Source organism: Stegastes partitus, unplaced genomic scaffold (assembly GCF_000690725.1).
Source record: "Stegastes partitus isolate 25-593 unplaced genomic scaffold, Stegastes_partitus-1.0.2 Scaffold487, whole genome shotgun sequence".
NCBI classification, from domain to species: domain Eukaryota; kingdom Metazoa; phylum Chordata; class Actinopteri; family Pomacentridae; genus Stegastes; species Stegastes partitus.
In genome coordinates this window covers 89,359-99,637 of record NW_007578218.1, presented here as the reverse complement: position 1 = coordinate 99,637, position 10,279 = coordinate 89,359, and the positions used below count along the sequence as shown (strand labels likewise).

The 10,279-nt window shown below is 43.1% G+C and overlaps 2 protein-coding genes across 2 annotated transcripts in view; both read left to right on the top strand.

Annotated features, from left to right (window-relative positions):
- ush1c (Usher syndrome 1C) overlaps positions 1 to 6,699 on the top strand; it is a 21,246-nt gene extending 14,547 nt beyond the window's left edge. The window contains exons 15-20 of the mRNA XM_008287097.1: positions 2,967 to 3,008; positions 3,516 to 3,569; positions 3,681 to 3,780; positions 4,405 to 4,514; positions 5,262 to 5,317; positions 6,370 to 6,699. Coding sequence (XP_008285319.1) covers positions 2,967 to 3,008; positions 3,516 to 3,569; positions 3,681 to 3,780; positions 4,405 to 4,514; positions 5,262 to 5,317; positions 6,370 to 6,382 — 375 coding nt within the window. The 3' untranslated portion in view covers positions 6,383 to 6,699. The remainder of the gene's footprint in view (positions 1 to 2,966; positions 3,009 to 3,515; positions 3,570 to 3,680; positions 3,781 to 4,404; positions 4,515 to 5,261; positions 5,318 to 6,369) is intronic.
- A 1,656-nt stretch (positions 6,700 to 8,355) lies between these two features.
- abcc8 (ATP-binding cassette, sub-family C (CFTR/MRP), member 8) overlaps positions 8,356 to 10,279 on the top strand; it is an 88,093-nt gene continuing 86,169 nt past the window's right edge. Inside the window, exon 1 of the mRNA XM_008287096.1 lies at positions 8,356 to 8,610. Coding sequence (XP_008285318.1) covers positions 8,590 to 8,610 — 21 coding nt within the window. The 5' untranslated portion in view covers positions 8,356 to 8,589. The remainder of the gene's footprint in view (positions 8,611 to 10,279) is intronic.

The following is a 10,279-nucleotide window of genomic DNA, read 5'->3' as shown; positions in this document are numbered from 1 at the left end:
GGTACCGCCAGCATCACCACCACCACCTGCAACATCCCCCCAGTCCTCCGGAGCACAGGAGCGAGTGGGAGGCGGGCGGGTATCTCCCCAGAGGAGGCATCTACTCGTCTAACACCAGTGAAATGTCCTACCCCTCTAGTCCAAAGGTTAGAGTTCCTCACGTGAGAGGCATGATGAGTTCTAAAGGTTGATTGTCAGTAGCTAGATGTGGTTCTCTTTGATGCATAGGTTGGTCTGCATGTTGTGTTTAATGCATTGTGATGTTTTATGCATGAAGAGAGACCAATACTGCACTTGCATGACTGACCTGGGCGGCTGGTTGTTGGTGATGGTGGTTGCATGGTTTGTAGTGCGCAAAGGTGATGAAAGTAGGATGGAGCAGTTTGTGTGGAAACCTTAGCCATGCTGTGATATCTACAAAAGTGTGATTGTGTGTGTTGGACTGATATTCCAGTGAGTTGAAGTATTTATAGTGTGTCACTGTGGTGCAGGTGATGAGAAATACGTCCCACGCCAGTCGTATTTCCAATTCGAGCAGTCCCCTGGTGAGTGTCTTCCTGGAGAAATGTCAGCAGTTTGTGTTTTTCTAAATGTTGAGCTTTATAAAGTTGTACAATCCTTTTGCTTTATAGTGACTTTAACACACCTTTACTCAGCTGTTGCTCAGAAACCTGTACTCTCACCGATAGCAACTAGCTCCCAGTCCCCCGAACCAGAGGCGTCAGACGGCCCCTGTCATGTCTAAGCCCGTCATGCTGCCCCAATCGCAAACCCACCGACCAGACCCACACAGATCTGCACACCGTTCTGATGGCCTGGTATGAAGCTACCCACGCTGCATTCATACCCTCCTCCTCGGCTGCACTAAACCCGAATCCATGTTAATAGGATCATAAAGCATCTGATGCTGTATGCCAGTGGCTGGGCTGGCTGAAGTATTAATCCCCCCTCAGCTTCAAGTGCTGGTGATTTTTCCAGCCTCTCCAGCCGTCTCAAAGAAACCCAATCAGGGACTATTGTATCATGCAAGTGACCACTTCTCCTCCTTGTCAGAAACGCTAATGAGACTGGGCAGACTGTTTATTTCTCAAGCTGTGTTTACCTCAGACAAGTCAACTGCCTCTTCTACGTTCACCATCTGCCCCACTCAGTGCAGTGACAGTGCACTGAGCGAGGCAGATGGTTAATGTAAACCCCGTAATGTAAACCCCATGGAGATAGAATCCATACTGAAAGGCGTACCACCTGTGGTAGCTGCAGCAAGAGAATGCAATTAATCATTCACGTTTCTCGTGACACGTTTTAGTCTGATCAACCGAGTACGAGAGCTGGGAATCAACCAGCTCTAAATTACTCTCTGATTTGCTCTCGGCTTTGCTATTGATGTTTTGGGATACGCCGGACGTGACTGGATTTGAAATTGAGTTGGAAACATTGGCATAAAGAAAACATGCTCCTTTGTCATGTCTGGTGCAGCATCTTCTCACTGTGATAAACCGTAAACACATATAAGTGTCCGTATAAAACAAAAACCAACAGCTATTGATCTACAAACAAGTATCGTCTCTGTTATGCCCTGAATAGTGGTGGCCAAGACACAGCATGAAAGCAACTCGTCTGAACAGCCACACAAACACATTCTTTAGATTTAGTCATAGTTTTATTTATTTACTACATATTTGCGGGGTTGAATTTAGCTTCAGTGTGGACTACAGCCAAAATAACTTCACAGCCAAAATAATACTGCCAACACCTACAAACCAAAAATCCAATGGCTCACATAGTCGCGAGTTGATGCCAAACTTCAGACATCGAATCAAGCAGGGCAGCTGTCGAACCTGTTCTTGAGTTCTCATTTAAAATGTGTAGAAAATTGTCGAGGCACAGAAGTGACGTCTGTCTTGTGTTTCAGCCTCCGGAAATGCTGAAACGGATGGTGCCTTTCAACTCGTCGTTTAAAGCAAACAACAAACGACAAGTAATCCATCGGCTGATCTCTTACCCCGTGTCGCTCTGGAGTGCTTTTCTCCTTCTCTTCTTTATTTTCTCTGTCTCTGTGTTCACACATCAGGTTTGCTCATGGTTGACTGGTGCCTCAGTGATCCTTCATTTTTCAGCAGCTACGCTCTCAGATGGCTGCATCACCGTGTTTTGATGCAGTCGTGTCCCTTGTGCAGGACTGAGCTTTGATTGACTGTGAACATGCGGCGTGTGGAGAGCATGTTTTGTTCTTACTGCAGGGATTACTTTGAATTTTTACTGACAGCAGGTGAATTGATATGAAGAATTGTCTTGTGAAGGCTCACTGAAGACTCCAAGTGGCTGTAATCTGTCTGTCTGCTGGAAGAAAGACTTTGCTTAACTTTATTAGCTTCATCTATTATTCTGAATACCACGTCGGTCAGATGGTTCGGGCCGATTCGGCTGCTGGCTCCAGCCACAACAAACATAAACAGATGTCACTGCTGAGTTCATTTTTTACGTCCAACTTTGAACATCTGCGTGCAACAGGAAATGAACTGTTAGATTAATGTGTGTTTATTCTGCAGGGAGAAAAATGTCTCTCTGAGTCATCGTCGCTGAATAAATGTGATGTCCTTTCTCTCAGAGCTTTGCATTTTTTTTTCCCCTTCATGTGAAATTAAATAGCTGTCCTACGAGGAATGATTAGGGCTGCTTTTCTTTGTGTTCTTTGTGTGTGTGTGCATGTTGCTGTGAATTATTCTAGTCATTATTGAATTAAGGTGTGAGGCTTTAAAAGCCACGTGCTTCTGGAAGTAACGACCACGAGCGTCTCCATGGTTTCCCTTCATTCAGAGGCCTTTAAAACAAACTGATTGTCAAAGGAAATCTGACCAGCACTTCATGACTTGTTGCACGTTAATGATCACAGAGATGTGTTGCCTCTTCAGTTCCTGCTGACATATTGATCGGGGCTAATGGCCTACATGTTGCTTCTCTTTCAGGGATTTCAGAAATACGTGGAAGACTTTGATCCCTACTCCATGGTATTGTATGCCGGATCTTGTTAGAAACACAGGAAGGGCAGTAAAAATGTGGAAATTCAGAAACGAGGCTGAGATCCAACCAGAAATTTTAAAAAAGTGTGTCTGCTGCTGCACAACCATCAGCTTTATAAACACCGCAGCAGCAGAATTATGTCACACAAAAGCTGCATTTAAAATAAAATATAGAGGTTTCACAATAAGATTTCTCAAGCAGCTGATTTCTGGTCGCTAGTCAGTGGATCAGTTCCAGGAAAATCACTTTGACAAAATGGTTCTGTTTGAATACGTGAGACTGGAAAACTGTTTACCTAAAAACTATCATATTTTTACAGATATGAACTCTTGATGATGTATGATGATATATAAGCCCTGCATTGTCATTTATTTAGCTAAGCACGGCTTTATCTATATTCAGAGAATATTCTTCTACTATTTGTTGTTTTACTACTTAATATGCAGCTGCAGTTATTTTGTGTTTTTCACCCTCGGTTCTCTCTTTGCTTCTAGTTCTCTGCAGACCAGATAGCCGACCGAGATGTGAGGCTGCTGAGAATCAAAAAGGTCGTCACGGCTTTCACTTCAGTTGCTGCGTTCGTTGAAAAGATGAATCTGTCTCACATGTCAGGAATATTAAAACACGGCTGCTGATGTTTTTTGTTTGTCTGTTTTAAGACCGGACAGCTCGACTTGGCTCTGGAGGGGGGAGCTGACTCTCCTCTGGGAAAGCTGGTGGTGTCTTCGGTGTACGAGGGAGGCGCTGCAGATAAGCACGGTCTGCTCATTTTTTATTTTATTTTTTAGTTTATGAAAACTTAAAATCCATGAAATCGTCTTTTGCAGCTGAACTGAGCCGTGATTCAGAAAGATGTAGGGTATTAATCACACACATAACAGTTGTATAATTAAACTATATTTTAGCGCCATTTCTTTATTTGTTAAAGCGTGAATAGGTTTGGGTCAGTAAACAGTCATTTTCCTCTTGTTGTCTGCACATAAAACTCTTCTCTGTCTCTCTAACCGGAACAAGTTGTCTCGTTTACACAATGCTGCATAATAATAGAAGGTATTTCGCACATTTTATTCTCATTAGCACTGAGGAATAAAGACTGAATAGAAGAAACACGGCTTAACTGTATCACATGAAGGCAGCCTTGATCTCAGGGCTGTTGTATTACACAGGTGTGTGTAATAAACTGCCAGTTTAGTTTACATCTCATTCAACATTTTTACATATAAATGCAAATGCATGCATTAAAAATTTGCTCAAACTGTAGTCACACCGTATTGGGAGAGACCAAAATGTGCCGTATCGTTGCATAGCTGTTACACCAGCGTTGCTGCCTGCATGCTGAGTAGATGATTGGCAGTTTAAACGTCTCTAATGTCTGTTTTATAGGTGGGATCGTCCCCGGGGACGAACTAATGGCTGTAAATGGGAAGATCCTGATCGATGCTACGCTGACTGAGGGGCAGAACTCTCTGGCTCGAGCCTGGAATAGTGGAGGGGTAGGGCTCGGATTTTAAATAAAAAGCCCATGTCTGTGGAGATTCCCAGTCATTCAGGTTGTGGTTGTTCTGGTAGATTAATCGTAGGAACTGGACTCGCTTGAGTTCCTTGAAGAGGCTTCATCCGAGAGGCTTCATCCTCAGCTGTCCACCTGCATCTTAAGGACAAAGGACTCATTTAAAGATAATAATGTACAGATTTTGGCGAGATGGTTTGAGAAAGGGGTGAAAGAAGCCATCTGTGTCAAGACCATCCCTCTGCAGAGGTGGAGGTCTGAGGCGTCACCTCTCACCTGTTTACAGTTCAGTCTTAAGATCTCTCCCCAGGAAGGTGAACCCACATCCACACCGAGCCACAAAAGACCCTAACGAACCCCATTGTGACAGGGGGAGCACTAACGACTCACATAACGAGGAGGGGGAGCAACAAACCCCCAAATGAAACCAAAACTCAGGTGTTAATGGATCCTTAAGGATATCAATATGTGGATCTCCCAACTAGTCAGTCAGAACTGATGAAGCCTCTTGGATGAAACGTCTTCAAGGAACTCGAGCAAGTCCAGTTCCTACGATTAAACTACGAGAAAAAGGCCACGTGCTGTTTATAAGAACTACCATTACTCACCAGAGCAGCTACGTTAGCTCTCATTGATTGTAGTTAAACCTCGTGTTGTAGATTCAGGCTGCTGGCATTCATATTGTTTGTTGATTCAATCAGTAGCACAATGAAAATGTTTTTGCCTGCAGGACTGGATCGATGTCGTGATCACCGTGTCCCCGCCGAAGGAGTACGAAGATGAAGTGTAAGCATTCTTGTTGCTATTATTTATTCAAATGCAGCATTTCGGTGCACTTTGTATGAAAAGCTAACAATGAATTATTGACATGATGAAGTTGGTTCAGTAGTTGACGGCTTGTGGCTCGTGTGTCTGTGCGTGTGCATGTGTATGCAGCCCTAAGTCAGCATCAGTCAGTCCCACTGTGAACAGAAAGGTGTTTGAAGGCAGTGCGACCCTGTACAGACACGGCTACCTGCTTCAGCACTAGTCCTCCCTCTCCTCCTACCTCACCCTCGTCCCGGTAATCCACCCAGTCTTCAGACCTCCTCTTCTTCACTGCACGTCAGAGGAGATGTTTGGTGTGGCTTTTGTTTTTGTTTGGCCTCATTTTTATCTGTTCTTTAGGACATGTGACAGTCTCCCTGTCGATCAGAAGAAAGCCATAAACCATGAAAGGGGCTATATGTGGTCTATACAGTGTCCAGTTTTGCTTCTCTCCATTTAAAATTGGGCCTCAGGGCAGCTTTTGCACTCTTTAACGACACAGTGAAGACATTCACAACCAATGCGATCAGTGACCCGTCCCACCATATATCTGCCAGAACCCGACCGAGCGAGCCATATATAAACACGTATGTTCCTGCGTGGCCTCCGTGGTATTGTGCCTTGTCGTCAGGTCACGGTCGCTTGTAAAAGCAGCGTAGGGCTCCTGCCAGCCTTCAGCAGTTGTTCTGATTGATGTTGTTCTACGGGACTGTTACATGTTCTGAAGCTTGATGTGCTCCTGGGCTTGGATCAGGATTGTGTTTTTGAGCTTGATGAAGTTTTAAAAATCCCAAAGAACTGCAGTTTTTCAGCCAAAAAACACAAAAGCAAGGACGCGATTTTTAAAAATTTTCAGACTGTCTTGTGTTTTTATGACCCACCTGCATGTCGGCCTGTTGTGGAGTGACTAAAGCAAGCACAGAATGATGCAGTTAAACTACAGCAGCTTTTTTTTTTTATTTGTACAGCTGAGTAAAGTAGATGTGACAGAATGACACGTTATTGATTGATTGTCGTCTCTTCTCCTGCAGGACGTTCTTCTAGTCTCATCTACATTCTGCCAAGACACCCGAACTGATTAAGAAGAAGCTTTTCATTCTTGATTCATTAAAGATTCGCTGCAGTTTGAGATGGTCTCTTTATTATTTGAGACTGAGCTCCCTGCCATGTATTAAGATACCATTCAGTGTCTCCGTTGTTTTCTTCACCTCTATCAAAGCCGGAAATGATCGATATCAGACACACACAAGCTTTTCTTCCATCTGTCAGTATAAGAATGAAGAACGAGTCAAAGCAGGCAAATTGTGATCATTGATTTAATGTGCCTTTCCAAAGCTTAATAAAGAACTGTTTAGACTAGAGATGGGCTTCTGTGCTGCCGACTGGTTCTCTGCTGTCTGTGCATTGTTTTAAAACTCTGTTTACAGGTGAGTCACTGAGAGAGCCAGCACGAGCTGTGACGATAAATTCAGAGAAAGATGCAAGTTCAGTTGTTGGTTTGTCGACTTTTTCACTATTTACCTCATGACCAGTTGACGGTAATATTCAAGCATCGAATCCAGATTTGTGTCCACACTGTTCACATATCTAATGTAGAATACATTTTTTAAAAACAACTGTAGCTCCAAATATGTTTTTTTAAATTTTAGTTTTTTTTTTTCCTTACATATAAAGACTTGACATATATTAATACATTTATTGTAATTTTATAAACATTTCTATTTTATTTGATAGAGGAAATTGTCAAATTTAAGTTTAATACTGATGAATAAATAATAAGAAATAGATACAGGTGGTGACGAAGGAAAAGCAAGCTTTGATTCTGTAACTATTCATGAATTTTTTGTTAAATAGCAGGTTTAATTACAGAGGTTTTCACTGCAGGAATATTCAGTGAATGTGTTTTAATCCGTTTTAAAAAAAAATCATATCATCTGTCATAATATAATATTAAATATTAAAGACAATTTATTTGTTTTACACATGGAAATATTCTTCATTACGTATTAAGAAGCCAAAAGAAAAAAAAAACACAAACCCTCATGTAAAATTAAGACCTGGAAATGTATTTTAATCAAATTTTTTAGTTGTTGTTGTTGGTATTGTAGCTGCTGCAACATGACCTGTTCTTTACGGTGCATTTTCAACCCTACAGAATTAGTTTTTGTCAAAAAAAAAAGCTTGCTTTCATTTTTCTTGCTTTTCCAAACATGCATAGAAATGAGACTACATGACTATTTTCCACATTTTTGCTCTTTTTAAGGTGAGTACAAAGTATTTTACTTGATTACAATGAGCTTGTTTTCATTTTCTTGCTTTTTAAAACATGTCTGCATCCATTTTTAAGTAGTTTTAAGTCATGACTTTAACTTACAGTTTAAAATGTCTTTAAAACTTTTCCAGTTTTCTCATTTTAATGGCTTTTAAATTGTATTTTAGTCATTAAAAAGCAGCATGAGGTCAAATGCAGGGCCTGTTCCTGCTTCTTCATTTTCCCTGTCTGCTCTTTTTTATCATCTCTGCATCGATTTGCTTGAACCACAGGGAGCCATAGAGTTTTGTGAATTAATGTCCACAGGGGGCAACAGAGCTCCTTCTCCGGTATCGAGCTGCTCGGTCTGGTTCATAACTGTGCTCTGGTTAAACCTCAGTGTCAATCAGCAGGTCAACATCAGACCGTGGGGGGGTCTGGTGAAGGGAAGTTTTGGGTTAAACGAAGAATAAATAAACAGATAAAGTAAAATGCGATGCGTGCAGCTGATCGTGTCTCATGTTACATGTGTGTCGTCTCGCTCAGCAGCATCCCACTTCTCTCTCTTACATAAGCGCTGTGTTGTCATCCATCCATCCATCGTGGCTCAATGCTGCTGCTGCATACGTGACTCTAGTCTGCTGCGTCGCATCGACCTCCTCGCTGTGCGCATCAGCTGCTGCTCAGGGTTCCCCCGGTTCACGTCAGGGTCCAAGGGTGGCCCTGGAAGATCTGCCTCCTCCTCCTCCTTCCTCCTCCCTCCTCCTCTTCCTCCGCGGTCCCCGGGTTCAGCACCGTGGACAGCTCCCAGCCTCCACCCGGGAACCGACGCCTGCTGCCGGCCGCTCAAACCCGAGCAGGACAGCGACAAGTCGGCGGGAACACATGAGACGCTGCACTTTGGGAGATTTTTTGCCCCTTTTCTTTTTTTCAACCAGGCGACGGATGTGACAGAAGTGAGGAGAGCTCCTGAAGTCACAGAAGAAGCGAGGCTGCAAACATGATCTCACGATACAAACCGGTGAGTGCTGCTGGATGTGTGTCACCTGCTCACTTTGATTTCTTTCTATTGCACACAGGGCTGCACCTTAAATGCACGGCTTATTCTTCAATTATCCCACACATGCGCACTGGAGACACGTTTGCATTTTAAATGCATGCATAGTTCAGCAGGCCTGAGCTTTGGCAGCAGCTTAAATAATCATAATGTAGTCATTCTAAATGCTGTTTAGTGAATGAACTTCCTGCCTGTAGTGTGCTGTAGTGGGATCGTGCATCACTGGCTTTCATCCTGAGCTAATTTGTGGAGAGTGTAAGATGTTGCTGGTTTGGCCAAGCAGGGCTGGTAAATAATGATCACAGCCAGATGGAGCATTTTACAGCAAGTATCCCCCCCTCCCCCCTCTTCCTCATTTTCTCCAGGAAAAAGGTGAGAAACAAGATAGATGGCAGATTAATTCATCACTCACCTCTCACCCTCACTCGACTCCCACAGATAAGATCCTCACACTTCATCCAAACGCTTCCTCCTCCTGCTACGCCTGTTATATTTGCGTTGCATCTGTCTGTATCTGGGGCTTTAGGACCACAAAGCAGCAGCTCAGTCTGTACTCTGGGGCTGCTTTGATGTTTCATGTTTTTAAGATTGCATTGCTCTCCATGTGCTCTGTGAAGAGATGATAGATTTTCCCTTTCTCCGGGTCTCCCTGAGTGGCTCCTCTTCTCATGCTCTTTGTCCCTGCTGATGCTTCGCTTCTCCCCAGGCCATTCGCTAATGACCACGGCTGATCTCTGATGTAGGGCACTGCAGAACTGTAGCCCAGACAGTTACACCAGCTTTAAGACAGGATGATCAAACAGGCAGGGCTTGATAATAAATTGATTTTTAATTGAGGCTTTGAAGCTTTTTTATATTCTGAGAGAACCCAATCTGACTGAATATCCTGTTATTGTGTGTTTTTTTATTGATTAACTGGTTTGTGGAAACAGCTGGGAGTGGGCCGGGCTGCAGTTGCTCCAAATTCCTCATCACGGGTGTTGAAATGAAAGATCATCTGCTTTCCATCCAGCTACACCCGGTGTCCCTTTACGTCTTCCTGTACGTTTGACTGCTTCCAAAATAACCGCTGACCTTTGCTGGATATCTGAACCTCAGATGATAACTTATTAAAGCTGAGGTACGCAGGGCTTTGGGGGACATCGGTCGGCAAAAAAATCCTGAAAAGAAACAAGACTTCTGCAGCTCCACTTTGATGGGAGTAGTTTGTGGTGGTTAAATGGACTAAAGAAAAGACTTTCAGATTGGAGACAGGGGGTCTGAGTCCTGCTGAAGCTGAATGTTAGCTTCACTATTTTTACAAAACTCCTGCATACTTCTGTGCTCAACTGGTGGGACTGGTTTAGGATAGAGAGGACCAAGCTGGATAAGGTTGCTGCTTCCAGATTTCTGCTTACAGCAACTTTAATATTCATCTTTGGACACGGTTTTTTGCTCTGCTTTATGTCTGCAGGTTGTCTCCATGAAGTATCAGACTACTGTTGTTTTAAACTCCTCTAAGAACAGCTTGAAAAATAACATGGCAGCTTTTACACAATAAATCTAGTTTATTTAACATTAATTTTTGTTTTCCCTAGAATCATTTTCTACACCTAAAGATCGTTCCACCATTCAAGTACTTCCACCTTCTGCA